We start from the raw sequence: 18642 nt of genomic DNA on the forward strand, positions 1-18642 counted from the left end.
AAAAACAGAAAACAATCATGACAATCTCAACAGCAATTAAGCACATTCACAATATTATATTCCAATATTACGTTTTTAACAGCAAACACAAAGTGAGGTTTGAACAAACCTTCTCGAAAATCAAACATATTCACAATTTCATTATATAACATCTTTGTTAGTGTCAATAGATCCGTCCAGGCCAAAGTCGATTGTCCTCGGTCTGAACAAATCCACCGACACCAACAGCAGCAAAACACAGCCATCAAGCATATTCACATTTTTTTTATATCTGACAATATGACGTAACGATATGACGTTTTAACATTTTTTCCTGACATTTTCAACATCAATTAAACAATTTCAGAGTTATTTTCTTTTAACAGTAGTTAACCAGCGTGTAAAAGGCAATACTATTGTGCAAGGGCATAGCTCTGCCATCCCACCCTCCCAAGCAGCATTCTTCCAGTCCTCTGTGTGGGTCCTCTCCCTTCTGCGTGGGTCCTCTCCCTTCTGGGTTCCACAACCCAGGCCGTCGCTGCCGGGACTCCCACAGTGTAGCTTCGGCTCCCCCCTCCGGGTGGGTGCAGACGAGTCTTCTTTATGGCTGCGTCCTAGGCCCGCCGCTCGCAGATTGTATGGTATCTGCAGCCATTTGGAGCACAGCCACGGGGGGGGGGATCTGCCTGCACCTCCATACCAGCAGGTTTCTGGAGGTCCAGATAGCGTCCTTGATGGCGGCGAGAGTGAGCCAGTCCCTGGCAAAGTCGTTCTGAGGCCTCCTCGACCGACTCACCCCGTAAAGCACGTACTGTGCATCAGGGACCTCTCCTGCTGGCAAGTCCGGGAACTTTCCCAGTTGTTCGGCCATTGTCCACAAGACCTGGGCATAGTCAAGACTTTCCCCCTGTGACATTCCCCTCACATATATATTTTTCTATCCTAATGCTGATTTTTGTGCAGTTTTTGAAGAATGTATCATGTAACGTGGTGCATAAAGATATCACCATTTACGTATAAAGCAGTCCAGTCACGTTTTCTTGTTTATGTTTTTAAAAGCGACGTGGTTTAATTTCCACCACGCACATTGTGGGCCCCGCCCTTAAACACTTTGTCTACCGCGAGGTTTTATGGGAAATGTCGTTTTGTCATTTTAGCTAATCAATGTTGCCGTCAGATCCATTTCACAATAAAACTACATTCCCCAGAAACAACCTCTATTGTTGTGACTACTTGCATAGAGCAATAGATGTCGGCTTGCCTGCAAACTGCTTCATCGTCGCAGGACATCAAAACAAAAACACAGGTTTTCTTATTTGAAAGGTTTTGTTTATTGTTTTTTTTAAATTATTTTGTGATTTAGGTGGATTTAGGTTGGATGTTAGTGACAGTAAAGCAAGTAAACGAATTCAAAGAGGACATTCACGTTACGAGGGCAACCCTAACCATAACGTCACTGTTTTCCCTTTGAAAATACGCAATAATCTTATGTATAGTCATTTTTTTAACAAATGTATTGACACTAATAACAGCAAACAAACAATGTGAGGTTTAAACAACCCCTCTCGACAATCTTAACAGCAATCAAGCATATTCACAATTTCGTTATGTCTGACAATATGACGGTTTTTTTTTGTTTGAACAAATTTATTGACACCAATAACATGAAACAATACAGTCTCAACAGCAATCAAGCACATTCACAATATTATATTTCAATATGACGTTTAACAGCAAACACAATATGATGTTTTAACATTTCTTTCTGACATAAAGTCATGCTCATGAAATAGTTGAGTAGAGAAGCATGAACAAAATTGAAACGAACGGATTGGTTGTGTTTTGGGACGCCTTTTCAAGTTTTGTGTTACAGGCTTGTTACACTTTCAAACATAGTAATTGCGTATGTTTACATCAACGTTCTTGAGTGCAACTGATGAAATTGACATCAGGGTGCTTTATTGCACAATAAAGCAATCTGTTAAACAGAATGTGACCAACGGCGCCTCGTGTATGTGAGATAATATATGCAAAACTTGATGCAACGTCTTTTTGCAAACTCCGCAGCGTGGCTGACTTGACATCATGTCGAACACGTCCAGCGATAGCGAGTCTTCATGTGGCTGGAGCATCATCGGCATGGAGGTGAGAGTTAGCACTTACTCAACAAAAAGGATCAAAAATATATGAAGGAAATTAACGTATGAATTGCAACGTTTGTTTTACTTAAACCCAGATGTTTGTTATTGACTTCGCTCGTGGGGTCAACGTGCTTTTTGTGTGTTACTATTAATCCTGAAATTTCACTTCAAATCCATTAACATGAAACTGGATAGTCACGTCAAGTCATGTTTATTTGTATAGCCCTGAATCACAAAGTTTCAAAGGGCTGCACAGATCAAAGATTATTGCAAACTACACACTATTATGACAGCATGCCCTCATCTAAAACCTACATGAGGGCATATAATACACATATTATCAACATAAAATATCGATTATTCATATGCTATAGAGTAGAAGTGTGTATTAAGCTTAGATTTTAACATTTCCACTGAGGTTGCAGATCGAATCTCAGGGGGAAGAGCATTCCACAGCACCGTGGCCCGGATCACAAGTAGACCAGCGTTTTCAGAGCGAAGGCTCCGGACCGGAACATAGGGGAAAATTAAATCTGAAAGATATGAGGGAGCAAGTCCATGCATGACTTTGTATACTACCACCAGAACCTTAAAATCGCATCTTGAGCTAACAGGGAGCCAATTCAGGTTAGCTAAAATCGGGGTAATGTGATCAAACTTTCTTGTCTTAGTTAAAAGCCTCGCTGCAGCATTTTGTACCAGCTGAAGGCTCTTGATTTTGGACTTGTGGAGACCGGAGAGTAGTGCATTACAGTAATTGACTGCTTCAATGCGGCGTAACATTGAGGCAATCAGCCTGTGGCACTGCTGTGGTGTTATGGAGGCTCCTTCAATAGCGGCCTTATGCTCAACAGTGGTGGGTCTTGTATTGCTCAAAATCTGAGACTTTTATGTGCGCCTTATGGTCATGAAAATCTGGTTATATATACGACTATAACCAAAAAATATATAGATCTACCAATAAAAACACAAAACAGAATTGCAGTTAAAGAAATGGTCTTTATTGTCATTATAAAATAGTAAAATTAAATTGTAGGGCTTCTCCTTTCAGTGTAAAAAAGAGGCCAACATCAGGGGTCCTTGGATTGAGACAGGTCTCTGGTGATTTGAATACAAAAGTCACAAATGTAGCTGTTTCTAACGAGTTATAACTTCAGGTTATCTGTTTTATGGGTAATGGATCTGGTGTTCTGGTGGCATTTGAGAGTTGTTACAAAGCCATAGCAGTATATTGGCCCTGCGGCCTTGCTATTGCTTTTGTCCCCGACCATGCCTTAGTCTCTTCCCAGACATTACGACAATCCACAGAGCTCTTCTGACTGTCCTCTGGGTCCCAATTTAATTGATGAATTTATTTTTAATGTAACAAGCCGCCAAAAAACTAGCTGTCGCTGTGTTTCGCAGTTGTTTTTTGGGTGGACCCATTGACATGCGCTCCCGTCAAACTGTTTGACTGAAGGCATACAGTCCACCCAACACACACACGAACAGCCCTGCGCCACCTGCCATGTGATAACATTTGCTTTGTGTTTTCTGCCGCAAAACAAAATGCACGATTTAATTGAAAAAAAGTAAACCGCGATACAGCAAGGGATTACTGTATTTATGAAAGTTTAATTTAGATGTGTGTGGATCAATGCGAATTCTTAAAATTATCTGCAAGCTCACACAAGCAAACTATATGTTATCACACTGCCACATCTAATTTTTTTATATTTTTATGTGCTTGAAGGGCTCCGATATTGAGACTTTGGTGCCAGAAGTTACTGGACAACAAGGCGCTGATGATGCCCGAGAGAACTCTGTTGTGGTAAAAACAGAACTGCCGGAGCCGGAAAGCCTAAATTCTGCTAGTACGAACTTCCTTGATAAAAAAAATTCTGTTACAAAGTATATAAAGTGCGACTTGTAACAAATACCTCAAATTCATGACTTTTTTGGGAGAATGAAACATTGCAGAAATGTTGTTGACTTTCCATTGCAATTTTGAGCCGATCTAGCCTTAATGTGGAGAGCATTCATATGTAAATCATCATTTTGATCAAATATTGAATGGAGCAGATTATGGAACGTTTGAGCTGAAATCCAATCTTTCCTTTTCATCTTTTTGTCAATTTTGTGGTAGTATTTTTGTGGTGAAACAATGTGAGTATTTGTATCACAAATAATATTTAGTGATCCTACAATATTGTCAATCTTTTTCTAAATGTCAAAGAAAACTGCTATAATGGACACTTTAAGGTAGAGTGCGTTGTATGAGGTGTCCTTGAAAAAGTTGAAAGAAGAATATCTTCTCTATTAAGTATGTGTTAACCAGGCCCGATTGAGTTCAAAGAGCTTTTATATATAATTTTCTCACAGCGCCTATCTGCCTTCATCTTATTTTTAGCAACACTGTTAAGGGACACAGGAAATATTAGGAAGCAGGAAAGGGTAGAGAATGGGGTCGGATTGGAGAGTGATTTCATTCTCATCCTCGCATTTTTTTTTTGTGTAGCATAAACATGGTAAAAGTAAGGAAATGCATGTTTTGAATGCAGTCCAAACACCAACCTAAACCCTCAAAAAGATGAAAAAAAATAGTTTGTCCGAGCGTGGCTAAGAAATGCACGCACCTAAGCAATGAGCTGACTGAAGCTGCAATCATAGCTTTTAGACAGGAGATGGCTGCAGAGAGTAACTAAGTTTCAAATTTTGCACAGTGCCTTTAAGTTAACCATTTTACATTATACATACATTATTAAATTGGCCACTTGCATGCCGAATGATCTTTAACTCATTCAACGTGATTGACAGCTATAGACATCAGTTATCCGATCGTAAAGCGGAAGGATTTTTTTTCAATCTCCCGGCTTATGTCATCATTGCAGCCTCTGTTAGCTCATTCAATATTCGCCTGCAAGTATGTGCATTTCTTAGATGCACTCAAACTTTTTTTTAATCTTTCTGTGGATTTGGTTTGGTGTATGGACTCTCCTCATAGCAGGCCTTTTCTTTCACAATTTACATGCTACACTAACAAAAAATCAACCTGCAGGGACAAGCATGGCATCACTCTCCAGCACTCCTCCCCCATTCCTCCAACCTGATGTGTCCCATCCCGAACAGCTTTATCCCGAACAGCTTTACCAAATTTATGATAAAAGAATTTAGATACGATTGGAAAAAAAAAGTACTAGGGCTCTTCCAAATTAGTTGGGCTTTGTTAACGCATACTCAATAGAAGAAATATTAACTTTCTACTTTTTTAAGGACACATCAAACGATGCTCCCGTTTTGAAAAAAACCTGAAAATATGTTTTAAAGTTAAACGAAATGACATACTAAAAGGGTTTGTACGGGTGCTTGAAATATTTGAAAATACTTTCATTTTGATGTTGTGTTTTCAAGGAATGAAAAGTGCTTTGATTTGGGGTGAAACACTTGAAATTGTTACCTTGTTTCTCAACAAGTCTGCTTAAAAATGAGGCAGACGCGGCTATCCAGTGGCTTCGCTTTGATAATGCATTTCTTCTGTCATCGTGTTAAACAGAACCTGCCATTAGTTTGTGTGAAGCGTCATTGCCCTGCACAGGTCACGCCCTAGAGCACAGGTGCATTTGCACCTAAATAGGGCACTGTGTGTATGTGTATTGGTGCAAGATTATTTATCAATTATAGACATTTATTGTGGGCCATGCATGAATTTAAAGTTTTTACCAGTGGTAAATTGTTATGAGAATAACTTCCTGCAACTGAAAATGTAATCTACACATTACTGTCATTTTACCCAACCCTGACATGGGGAGAGTTTTTCTCAAAAACAAGTATATTCACTATTTACTGAAAACCTAAAAATCATAGGTCTTGATAAATGCACATGCAAGATTGAAAATCACATATATATGTATATATTTGTTGCTCTGCAAAATACAAGATTCACACGGGATTTATTTTGTCAGTACTGGAAAAATTGGCAAATTTGCTTTGAAAGACCTTAAAAAGTGCTTGGATTTTGAAATAGGTGTACGAACCCTGAAATTAAACATGGCCGAAAGTATACTTGAAAAGTCTGGGCATATAGAAAAAGCTTTAGAGGGTGCAGTTTTTGATGTAAGTTTTCATGTATGATGAGGATACAACTTCAATGAAAAATTGAGAAATTGTGTGTCTTTCTGTGAATGACATTTAATACATAAACCTCTAAATTATTTTTGTGGTAACTAATGCATAATATACTTTTAGCTGGATGCGAATATGCCGAATTGGGTGGCTCGCTGGATGACACACAGGAAGAACAATCAATGGACAAGACATTGTGCACCACAGAGGTGAAATAGTCAAACAGGAACTTTGATGTGGTCGCAGCTTCCTGTACAAATTGACCTTTGCCACCCTCAGGCTGGAGCTGAAAACCTCACACTAGCAGAAAACGGCGCCACGTTGTCCTTCAGCGACCATTCGGACATTGTGACGCTACAAGAGTTAAAGGAGGAAATCGAGGACGAGTGCGACGGCACGCTCGGCCTGCCGGCTGCTGACGCCGGCTTTTTTATGGGCACCTCCTGCAGCAGCCAATACGCTTTCACCGCTGCAGAACCTGGTAGGACCTCAAAAGTTTTGTTGCTCATGTTTTTTCTCTGCTGTGTTACAATATCAGGGTAAACATTCTCCCGCAATCGTTTTTCCTTGTTGATCCTACATGTCCGAAGCAGTTTTGCGATTGAGCGACTGGAAAGTTGCACTTGTGAACGTGGGCCACCATCTGCGATGTCGACTCAATGGCAGCCGCGCTTTGACAGGTGGCCCGGTTTGAGTGTGATCTTTGAAAACATGTTCAACTAATATGTTCAAAGGGACCTGCACGGATTAATGTTGTTCACAAAGATGCTTTGCCCTTGCCAATTGTTTTTCTGCCTGTTTTAATCGTGTTCCTGTTGTGAATGCAGTAAGGGCTTTTCAGGGTCGATCCTGATGCTGATTATACGTATTAAGAGGAGTCAATATTCATTGCTGTAAAAGCTTAACAGCTGAAAAATTGCCATAAGACATTTTTAATAATCCAAAAAGAAACAGAATATTTTTTAAGTTAAAAAAAACTTTATTAGCTCTCTGAAACCATCTACAGTAAATACATTAAAATTTAAACACAACTACATGACTAATCTTTCCCTTTAAACAAAAACGAACAGTACAGGAAATAAATTTAGTCTTAGCAGCAACTCAAATTAAGGCACGTAAAAACTTAACAAGCTCTCTGATGTTTTTTTCAATAAATACATAAAAACTACAACCATCATGCTATAAATTAACTTAAAACTAAAAGTGGATCGACATTTCAACAGAGCCCGAGCAAATTGAAAAGTGTGGGTGCTCCAGTTTTAGAACCAGTTTGACAAACCACTGAAAACGGTTATATCACTCATCCTTTCACTTTAGCTTACTTTGTATCCTCACTCTCAATCCCAAACACACACGCTTGATTGACAAACTAATGTTATGATAAGTGCTAATATATCAGTCTCCACCTGAAAAGTGCTTCCTTAAAACAATTTGAAGACACTTTTTTCCCCCTTAATCACACACACGCCTTTGTACCACATATTCTATATACTCAAAAAACTCTCGATTCACAGGCATTTCGGCACTCAGGAGTTAGCAGACCTGCCGCTGTTTATTCAGCTTTACTGTTATTCTTCCTGCTTCAGTGGCTCCGCCTTGATGGCTTACCCAATCAGAACCTACGGTGTGGATAGAGGCGGAGACAGAAAAGAGAGGGTCGGCCATATCTGAGCCTAAATAATCAGCCCGTCTAATAAATAAAAATGCCAATACTGATATCTGTCAAATTCCCAAATATTGGCGCCGATAATGTGCCCGCACGATAATCAGTCTACTTCTAGTATGCATATCCTTAAAAGGACTGTGTGTTTATTATATAGCACCCAAAAAAATAATAAATAAAACAACATTGATCAAAATCTAGGTCTATATTAGGCCTAAATGATAAAATAATAACGATAATCATCATCATATCATTTTTGCCATGATAAATAATAAAACGCCTTATAAAAGTAGATGTTTTAACTGTTGTTACCACCAGACCACCGGAGAAAACGGGGGTGCTGATGCATTGAAAAGGCAAATCCAGACTAACAGAAGACCAGTCAATAATTTCCCAGGAATAGCGGTAGACCCACAGCAGCTCACACAGAGTGAATGCAAAGGGCCATAACACGCCGTGTTGAAAACGGTCAAAATGAGCTATACAGAGGCGGATAACAGCCAGTATACCCACTCAAAGCATGGTGAAAGAGTCGTAGCAGGACAGGCCAATCATCTTCACTTGTCTGGTGGTATTTTGACTACTACAAGTCTGATAATTGAAAAAAAACATACGCTGAAGGAAAAACAATACAGCCTGAAAAGAGTGCTAGCCGATAATGTACAAGCTTGATCGTCCGACCACGTCCCCAAAAAGTATTCTTAAAAAGAAAAATTCTGTGAGGATTATCACACTTATCTGTTTATTCTGTAGCATTTCAAGAGACTCATGAAAAAAAATCAGGGAGGTAAAACAATGCAAATGTGCTCTCTTCCTAACTAACTGAAGGAAAGACATTTCAAACTTAATTTTGGAAGTGTGGTGGAAACATTATTTTCAATGTTGAATTGAACACCTTTGCATGGTGAAAAAAACACATAAACGTACTTGGTTTTTCACAAATCGCCTCATCTCTATTCTAACATGTATGCATTTGCTATCCGAATACACAGGATGCTTGCCACATTGACTCGCGCCTGCTGTGTTCTTCTGAAAGTTTTTCCAGCGCAGGCAAGCCCTGCAAACAGCAACAGCAGTGACGATGACGACGAAGCGTCAGCCAAAGTCACAACCCTGCGCAGACGCAGGCTGAGGAGAAACACCGCAAACACAGTGACAGAATCCTGCGGGGAGGAGGAGGAGACCACCGAGGAATCGGAGGAGGAAGACAATGAGGAGCCGGCGGAGCCGTGGATCAACACGCTCTTTTCTCGCTTCTCCCTCGCCGTTGTAGTCTTCGGCATAATATTGGGATTTTACCATGGTATGAACCCTTTGGTCAAGGGTGGGCCAACTACAGCCCATGGGCCACATACGGCCCAGCAGACTTTTGAATACGGCCCTGTGGAATGTTAAATGCGGGGTGCATCGTTTGCGGCTTCCCTGAAAAGACGAAAATAGACTATTTTCTCTCTTAAGTATTTGTTAACAATGCCCATCTGAGTTCAAAAAACCTTTATATATTTTTTCCCCGCCGCACCTATTTGCTTTTATTTAACCTTTATCACAGGTCTCGGGACTCGCAACACATTAGGAAGCACGAAAGAGGGATAGGGAGGGAGGAGAGTGATTACATTGCGTGTGACTTCAGGTGTCCTCTTCTGCGCATGCGGGACACTTGTGGCGTTCACACAGGAGATCACATACAAGTCGCATTTCGTTGAAAATGTGACCGAGCTCACAAAAACATCAAAAACAAGAAATCGAGCATTATGAACAATGTGAATTGCAGCCTAAGAAACGCCCGTACTTAAAGAATGAGCACAAGCTAGGAGTAAGAAAAGTTTCAAATTGCAGACGGCACTTTAAGAAAAATAATGATAGTATGTATAAAATGTTAAAAAACAGTAACATAAATTACTGTCTACAAGCCTCTGCTTTTTTCTGTATTTTAAGCACTGCAGCTTACACTACGATGCCGCTTTTTTTTTCTTTTTCTTTTTTCCGCGATTCAGATGTTGTTGCTGCAACTTTAGACATGCGCAAGGACCTTTCAGCAGATCCCAGTGCAACGCGTCCCGGGCAGGTCACCTTGGCCAGCGCCTAGCAGCTGGCTTCGAACTGCTGTTGACCAAGGGAATCCGACTGTTTAATTGTTGCAATCTGATTTCTGCCCAGTGCTCTAAATGTCAAAGTAAAGAAATTAAATGAAGTGTGGATAAACGGCAAGACAAACTATAACACCCTTTGGTAGCCAAATGCCTCATCATCTAATAAGTGACGCGCATGATTGGATGACCAAAATTCCCACTGTCATTATAGAGTAAGATTGTGATCTTGGCAGGATCGGCAAGAAAAAAATCTTGCAGAGAAAAGTAACACATCATGCCATGATTAAGACACTAATACGCGGACTGTGTCCAGAGCTGTCAATCGTAATCAATTAGCGAAGCAGTCAATATTAATTACATTAGAATTAACATATACGCAGGAGTGCGATAAAAACATTCTCATAACAAAAGTCAATGTACTGCACTAACGAAAACGCCCGATTAGACTTTTTTATGGAGTAGTTAAAATACTTGCTCTCGTCTATCACTTTGTCATGTGTGCAAAGGAGGGTAGAGTTTAAGACTATGTGACTGATCATACGACTATAAAATAAATAATGATATTCAAATCAAGCTTTTTTTTTTTACCTGGCCAGCCTTTCGGTCAAATATTTTAACCTATTGTGGCCCACGGATCAATAAATTTGCTCACCCTTTCGTTAGGATCTACTGTGCCATCTGGGATAGGGGTCATCTTACACACACTGCCCAACTGAAGATGTTTTTTTACAGTCACCCAGCAAGAGCAAACAAGGAGAAAAGTCCGAAAGAGTGAGCTCCAGTTATTGAATGTGCTTCACTCCCAAGGAGATTGTGTAAGTATTTAAATGCCTTGGATGTATGATCTCTCCATGCAAAAAAGTCATCTTGTTTTTCTTCAAGATGGCTTTTAGTTCCTCACTTCAGTGTCATTTTTTTTTAATACAACTACATTTTTGTTTTCCTGTTAAGGGCAAGAAGGACAGTTTTGTCTGGGATCATTGGGATGAGCAGAAACTTGTGTCATTGCTCACAAACTTCATTGAGATAAGGAAAGAGAACATAAAGCACTGCAGCAACCAGCCAAATGTTCCTCAGGTGACATCTTTTTCTTGTTTAGCAGTAGAGTAACTTCAAACAAAACTAAATATACATTTCTTGGATTGAAACTGGATTTTGGATTCCCTAATGACATCATCCTGCATAGGCTCCCGCTAGTTTAATGGCATTACGTACTATATTATCGCCTCCTCGTGGTAAAACAAAAACCTAATTAATTTTAAATGAACAAATATTGTTTTGTTTGATAAGCAACAATACATGAACTATTATATAGATGCATTTTTTTTAAATATTCAAGACATTTGTGTTGATTTTAGATAACATGAGGCTCACCCACATGGAGCAGACATGATTGTCCGACATCCTGTTGCCACGGTTACACCTCAAAACCAAGAACCTTGTAAAAGGCTAGTAAAAAAAAAAAAAAAAGTTTCATAAATCCTATTATACAAAGACTATTAACCATGATGCCCCAATCAAGATATTATTGTCATTAAATCCGTTGGATTAAATTCCATTTTGGTTTATTTGAGTAACCAGTGTCAGGACCAGAACAGGATCAGGAACCAATCCCGTGACGTTCTCACACAAGCCTTTATTTTAAGGGAAATTTTGAGTCATGCACGTTAGGCATGGAAAGACAGGAAGCCAGAGACCAGCAAGATCGATTCCAATTGCCCGAGTTGATACCCGATAGATGGGGTCGATACCGGACAGGACTGGGCAGACAAGATAGATAACGAATCAGGATATCGAAAATAAACAGGAGAAACTAGACGGGAACAAAAACTGGAGAAAATAACAACAGGACAAAAACAGACGGAAACAAAACTGGAACCCAAAATTAAACAGGACAAAAATAAACGGGAACAATATCGGACTGGAGATATCAACAGGAAACCGGGACCGGGTCAGAACCCACGTCTTGTGGGGCAGAAGTTCGTTTGACAGCCTGACAAAGAAGCAAGAGAGCGCTGAGCTTAATATAGACAGAAAGCCAATCTCTCAACGAGCCGCAGCTGGCGCCACACGAGCAGGGCCAATTTGGCACCATGGCAACCGTGACACACACAGGCGCGGCCAACTAGGCGCCATGACAACCATGACAACTAGCAGTTTTGCATGTTATTTGTGCTTTTTTATCGAAGGTATTACAATACACATTTTCCTTCCATAATGCAACATTTAAAAGTAACAAATGCTGTTAAATTAAGACAGCTAGAGTGGAGGGATTTAAAATAGTAAACTACCTTAAATGTTGTACTCAGGTAACTAAAATGTTGTGTGGTATTTGCACCCCCAACATTTAAGGTAGTGGACTACTTTAAATATCTTATTATTCCATCTCATGTTTCCTTAGTTTAGGATATTCATAAAGGAGCTGTATGGTTTCTGCCGCCGTCTCCTGTCTAAACATCGTGATTGCAGCCTCTGTCAGCTCATTCATAATGCGCGCGCAAGTATGTGCATTTCGTAGATGCGCTTAAATAGACTCTTTTTTTAAATTGTTCTTGTTGTTTGGTTGGCATTTGAGTCTACTTGAAGAAGAGCGTTTCTTACTTTCACCATTTTCATGCTACACTAACAAATAGAAACACAAAAAAACTGAGGGACAAGCATGACATTACTCTCTGACGACCCTTGCCCCCATTCCTACTTCCTAATATGTTCTGCCCTGAACAGTTCTGCCAAAATTAATCTAAAGGCAGATAGGCACAGTGGAAAATAAAGCATTAGGGCTCTTTAATGTCAGTTGTTAACACAAAATATTGAACTTCAAACAAGGCACCCCACCTTTAAGACTCTAATTAAATTAGAAAATAATGTTTAAAAGGTGCAAAATGGCAGAGGGAGATAATTAGATGCTTTCTTATTTTCTCTAATAGAAATTGTTTTTGAAAAACAAATTCTCTTGAGAAAAAAATTAATTTAAAAACTCACCGTAACTGGCTGTAATTAAATTAGCACTTTCTACTAAAAAAAATAACAACTATCTTGGAAAAACAAGTTAAAAACAGTAGTTTTATAAAACAATATTTTCACTGCCATCCACACCTGTACACGTCATAGTTTTATTTTGCAGTTGCTGTGTTCGCTATTTCAGTTAAATTGAGCAAAATGATCTGCCAAAGGCACATTGTTTTAATTTTCATTATTATTGTTCCTAACAGATATAGTAAAAGTGATTAGTTTAGGTCAATCCCCAAATTGATCTCTCGGAGTGATGGCTGGCTGACAAGACGAATTTTCCCCAAAAAAAACGCTTGGAGTTAGTGTTTCGAGATTTTGTAATTTTTCGTTTGTTTTGTTTAGTAACGCAAATGGCAAAATTTTGACTTTAATCGTCAAACTTTCCCTTGAAAGTCGAGGTCATTTGTTACTCTTATTTACCTATCTCACTCGGGTCATGCAGGATGACCAGGCCACAACTGTGAGACAGAAGGAGGAGGAGATCCTGGCACTCACTACCATGAACCAGCAGCTGAAGAGCACCCTGCAGCAAGAGGAAAAGTCACTATCCACCTTGAAGGAAGAGCTGCAGACACTACGAGCCAGGATTGAAGATATGGAAGGTACTAAGCCTGCCTCTGACGAGCTACTGTCCGAAAATCCCAAGCTGACGTCGGAGCTAAAAAAACAGAAGGAACTGAGGGAGAAGCTCCATGAAGAGAAACTTAAGCACGAAGCAGAGACTCGGGAGCTAAGATTGCAACTGAGAGAGCTGCAGAACAGGCTAGGCTTTGAGCAGCAGCGCTCAGACATGTGGGAGAGGCTCTACCTGGAAACTAAAGACAATAGAGCGAAAGGAGACACGGAACCCAAAATAACACGCGCAAAACTGTGCGGATCGGGCTTCATGAAAGCTACGTTTGAGGCTGTCAAAAACACCACTAAGGAGTTTGTCCAACACCACAAAGAGCGGATTAAAAAAGCCAAGGAAGCTGTGAAGGAAAACTTCCGCAAGTTGACTGATTCCGTCAAATCAACTTTCCGCAACTTCAAGGATTCTACCTCCAATTTCATCCACCAGATGACCAGGAAAGGTACAAAATACTACGAAGATCGAGAGTTCAAGAAAAAAAAGGGTCAACCTAAAGCAGACACCAACACGCGCAAATCGGGAGAACGAGTTCATAAAGAGCGAGGGTGGGGCGAAAAGCCTAAAGGATGCCAAGGAGTATTTGACTGCGCCTACCACGAGTCCATGAATCTCTTCAACCAAGCTACCGAGCCCATACGAGCCGACGAGTTCCAACGGCTGCTGTGGAGCTACCTCCAGCGCGAGGTACACCATTTTCACCACTGGAAGGAGCTGGAGGACTTCATCAAGGGCTACTTCCACAACGGCCTCTTCATCAATGATCGCATGCTGTTCACCGATTTTGTGAGCAGGGTGGAACACTATCTTGTCAACATTCCAGAGTACCGTGGCCTTCATGACGATGTCTTTGGGGACGTGGATGACTTTATCTACAGGCACCTCTTTGGGCAGACGTACAGTAAAGGTGACGGACCAAGGTGAGGACAACGTCGAAGCTCTCAAGCATCATTACTCTTTTTTTCTACCAAGAGAAATAATAGGTATATGTAAATGGGGTTCTTCTTTTAAATATGGCCTGATCTTTCTTAAATAGACTGGCCGGGGGAAAAATTGTATACTGATTGATTCGAATCTGATACCTCGGCAATACGTGTCGCATTCCTTTTTTATTTGTTAATTTGTTCATCTTTTCTGTGAGCTGACTTGAAATAGCCGGTTCTCTAAAGTCCCCACCACTAGTAAGTTATGTGTTACAATAACCTCCTTTTAAGTGTAAACCATAGAAAAAGACTCGGCATCCTGTCTTAGCGGCAATTACAAAAGTGGTGGTACTCAATCAATCAATTGGAAATACAAGATTGGTGGTATACCTACTGGGCATCTCTGCCTAAAGTGCCTTCTCCGGTGCCCCTGGAATGTTCTGGTGTCCTTAAGACTTGGGTCTGTCTGGGTCATCAGTTCGGGACCACCATTTATTCATGTTTTGCTCTTTTCACCCCAAAACATCTGCATGTGGCAGAGCGATGGCTGGCAACCCCACTGATGCCCCTAAGTTAGGGGTCTCCATCGTGGTGCCCACGGGCACCCCCTTAGGACAGATAGGGTGCCAGCCGACCTTTTCTAAAAATAGCTCAGCAGTGCTGAGTCATTGTTATATACTAGTAAAATTATTTTTTTTAGTTGTTGACTGAGTCTATTTAACCTTACTTCCAATGATTAACATAGTAACAACATAGTTATATCATGATAAGTTGGTATTTTAGAAATGCATATCAAATTGGTTGCCCTTTGCGCTAATTAGTAACAAAAAGTAGCTTTTACCTTGAAAAAGGTTAGATACTCCCTCTCTAGGTGTTGCTTAAAGGGCCCCAGCTTTTATCCTTGCTCTGCAGCCACAACCAGAAGCTACCTTTTCCTGCTTTCTCTGCCAGCTTCTGTGTTGCTCTCTGGTGGCCAGCTCCTGTGCATCCCTGGTCTCTGAGGAGGCAAGAGGTTGACAAGCCCACAAAACCCCTGTACCCCACCTCAACTGGGCATACAGTGGTTTTCCAGCCCGCCTTTCTGCACTGGGCTGCCAAATTTTCGTATTCTGCCCTTTTCCTCTCGTATTTCCTCCTCCCAAGGGACAGTGTGCTCCTCTAGGAGAAAAGCCTTGCCGACTACTGACCACAGCACCATGTCTGCCCGCAATGATCTTTCTGTGATCTCCCTGTGGATCTGCAACTGTTTCTTGAGGTCATCTTCCACTCTCTGCCAGGTGAGAAGAGCCTTTTCATGTTTGACAGGCGCTGGGCACTGTTGTTTTCACCAGCCCTTGCAAACTGGGATGTGTATCTTGATGGGGTAACTGGCCAACTATTTGCTTCCTGTCTGCATGCTTCGACCACCTCTCCCAGCTTCTTCATAACAGAGTCATGCCGCCATCTGTAGCAGGCTTGGGACAATGACGTCTTGCAGCCTGAAAGGAGGTGCTGAAGGCTGGCGTTGATGGGGGCAGTTCTCTTCAGTGCCAAACCACAGGTGGAGATTTTAGGGGAAGGGTAGCGTGTCGTATGTTCCTCGAACCAGGAAGCTGAGCCTGGCTTCAGGGATCTTCCACAGGTCAGGCCAAGACATATGCCTGTCCATGACACCTTCCCATGCTGTTCAGCCGCTCTATCTTCTCTTGAAAATTGCCTTGATGGTATGGTTTTCCTGCTTTGACCGTATTACTTCCATCACCATGGCTTTCCTCTTCTGCTTGGAAGCATTTGACCAAAAGAGGGGGGCTTTTCCCTTACTGATTGCCTGGTCGACCTCTTCTTCGGTCTGGCAAACTTGGGTATTTTGAGCACACCATATAGTCTGGAACATACTGTATTTTGGGGTTTCTTCATTTTCTTTCATTTTCCTCATGTTGAGGTTTTCGAGTTATCCTTGCCCTCGTGTAGGTTTTAGATTAGGGGCTCGTGTAATAATAGTCTGTGGTTTGCAATAATCTGTGGTCTGTGCAGCCCTTTGAGACTCTCTGTGATTAAGTTCTATACAAATAAACATGACTTGAGTTGACATGACATTTAGTGTCTAATTGACATTGTAATACAGTATTTGTATTTTTGTTACATTGCTGCTTTTTTGGTTTGATTGTCTTAAACTTTGTTCTAAAACAGTTGTTGTTGTTGAATTATTTTGATTTTTAGACTGTTTAGGTTTTTCATCATGTTCTTTACACTATTTGCACTATGACTTCATTTTCAAAATATTGTGCAACAAAAGGTATATTTGTCATGTTGACTTATATTTGTATATTTGTTACATGGCTGCTTTTATGGTTTGACTCTCTTGTCTTTTGTTCTGAAGCAGTTGTAATACAAATACTTTATACTTTTTACTAATATTTTTATACTGCTTAAGTTTGCATTGTAGTTATTTCATTGAAAATAGATTGTTTTTGGCCTCTTTTCATTGTAACTATAAGCTAATTCAAGGGGGGGCGGGTTTAATTAATCAATAATCATGAGATATACTAGCAAAAAGTATCAATATCAGATTTATACTACCCTGTATTTACTTGGATCGGATCAATACTTAAAATCCAGGTATCGCCCACCCCTATACAGATGCTTCTTTCGCCAAGATTTTATCTTTGTTTCTACACTTCTTTGTACCTGTCACCATGGTATTCTTACCTGATCATTCTTTCTGTTCAGTGTGGACTCCTCAACCGGGCCTTTGGAACGCCCGGACACCGGATCGGAGTCGAGGATGAAGCATCAAGGCCGTCGGCAGCCGAGACCTAGAACGCGGCAACACGGCGGGCAAAAAAAACCTCACTTGGCCGACGTCAAAATTGAACTGGGTCCCATGCCGTTAGATCATAAATACTGAACATTTTTGGATAGGTTTAATAGTACAGTAGTAGTAGGTATGTTGGTGTCATCCGTTTGCACATTGTTTTTATTTTCCTCTTTAATTTTATCGCTACTGAAAGTCCGGGTGATTTCCCAATGGAACATTTTCAGACGCACTTTGAATGTAACAGTTCTGGATTGAATTGTTTTTATGTCCTGAAGAAAAGGCCCACGTTGGCATAACTCATTTGCTGCCATAGACAATTTAAGATTTCAAAGATGCATTTTAACTAGGCTGCCATACACGTCAAAGATCAATTCTCGCTAAACTGTCATTGACAGCAATAAACATCAAAGATCTGTTTTAGCTAGGCTGGCAGTGAATGAGTTAATCGACACAAATGAGGCAAACAAGCTGTTTTTTTTTTTGTCCAATGCTGAACCACATTGTTGTTATCTACTGCAGACATTGCCAAAGCTTAACTGAAGTTTAAATGGTGACTTTGGCGCAAATCTTTCTTAATTACGCTAACCTGACTGGACATTTCAATTATATATCAAAATTAAATTTTGGCCGGATATACTCTTTAGATTTTGCAAAATGCTCATTTAAAATGACATTTTGTATTATTTAATGCCTCCTAGTGGTAAAAAAAAAACGTTATTTTTTCAAAAAACAACATTGGTTTTAATAATAGGCTAAAATACAGGAACTGTTATGAAAATGTGCGTTTTCACATAACATGATGCTGACCAGAAAGGCGCTTCCACCATCTTGCTGCTAAGGATACCCCCAAAACCTTGTGGGGGAAAATGAGAAGAACTATGGTGGATTTAGTCAGTTTTGAGTCTACATACTTGTATTTTTCATTGTGCTTTGTACCAGTTGCACTACAGAAAAAAAGACATCTAGAGGACATATAATATATACTGTCACTCTCCATTAAAACCAATTCCAAAGTATGAATACCAGTTGAAATTAGGGATTGGCTACTCAAACAATCCCCTTAACCAAGTTTGTGTGATGCAACTGCTTTCAGCTCCTCACATTCCATCTTAGATTTTTTTTCACGCAAGGAGGAACAGGTGATAACATTTGGGGTTTTGGTGCATCATTATTTTTGAATACTTATTAACATACATGGTTCTACGGGTCTTTGGTGCCTTTCATAAAAATAAACTATTTCTGCAACACCAACCAAACATTAAACGTGAAATATGTTGATTGTTTTTGCGTGGTTGCTATTTTTCCTAA

At 40.3% G+C, this 18642-nt stretch overlaps 1 protein-coding gene across 3 annotated transcripts; it reads left to right on the forward strand.

The window, feature by feature from the left end:
* The first annotated feature begins 1145 nt into the window (after positions 1-1145).
* Positions 1146-18617, forward strand: ccpg1 (cell cycle progression 1). Of its 3 annotated transcripts, none has more exons than XM_088334549.1 (11): positions 1146-1285; positions 2047-2124; positions 3853-3973; positions 6345-6430; positions 6501-6702; positions 6815-6901; positions 8921-9187; positions 10707-10789; positions 10926-11051; positions 13429-14534; positions 17247-18617. In XM_088334549.1, exons 2-11 carry the CDS (start codon positions 2065-2067, stop codon positions 17422-17424), a joined length of 2316 nt encoding a protein of 771 aa, XP_088190675.1. In that variant the 5' UTR covers positions 1146-1285; positions 2047-2064; the 3' UTR covers positions 17425-18617. The 3 variants fall into 3 exon arrangements, with proteins under 3 accessions (XP_088190675.1, XP_088190677.1, XP_088190676.1); XM_088334550.1 differs by having other exon boundaries at positions 1284-1302; XM_088334551.1 differs by lacking the exon at positions 6815-6901.
* The last annotated feature ends 25 nt before the right edge of the window (positions 18618-18642 follow it).

This window comes from Urocampus carinirostris, chromosome 4 (genome assembly GCF_059441175.1).
Source record: "Urocampus carinirostris isolate Australia breed hairy pipefish chromosome 4, RoL_Ucar_1.0, whole genome shotgun sequence".
Lineage (NCBI taxonomy): Eukaryota > Metazoa > Chordata > Actinopteri > Syngnathiformes > Syngnathidae > Urocampus > Urocampus carinirostris.

What these genes read in the sequence shown, in the direction of transcription:
- ccpg1 (XM_088334549.1), top strand. Translation starts at nt 2,065, where the DNA reads ATGTCGAACACGTCCAGCGATAGCGAGTCTTCATGTGGCTGGAGCATC. An exon ending in TTCACTCCCAAGGAGATTGT is followed by an intron (nt 10,790 to 10,925) that starts GTAAGTATTTAA and finishes TTTCCTGTTAAG; the next exon opens with GGCAAGAAGGACAGTTTTGT. An exon ending in ACCAGCCAAATGTTCCTCAG is followed by an intron (nt 11,052 to 13,428) that starts GTGACATCTTTT and finishes CGGGTCATGCAG; the next exon opens with GATGACCAGGCCACAACTGT.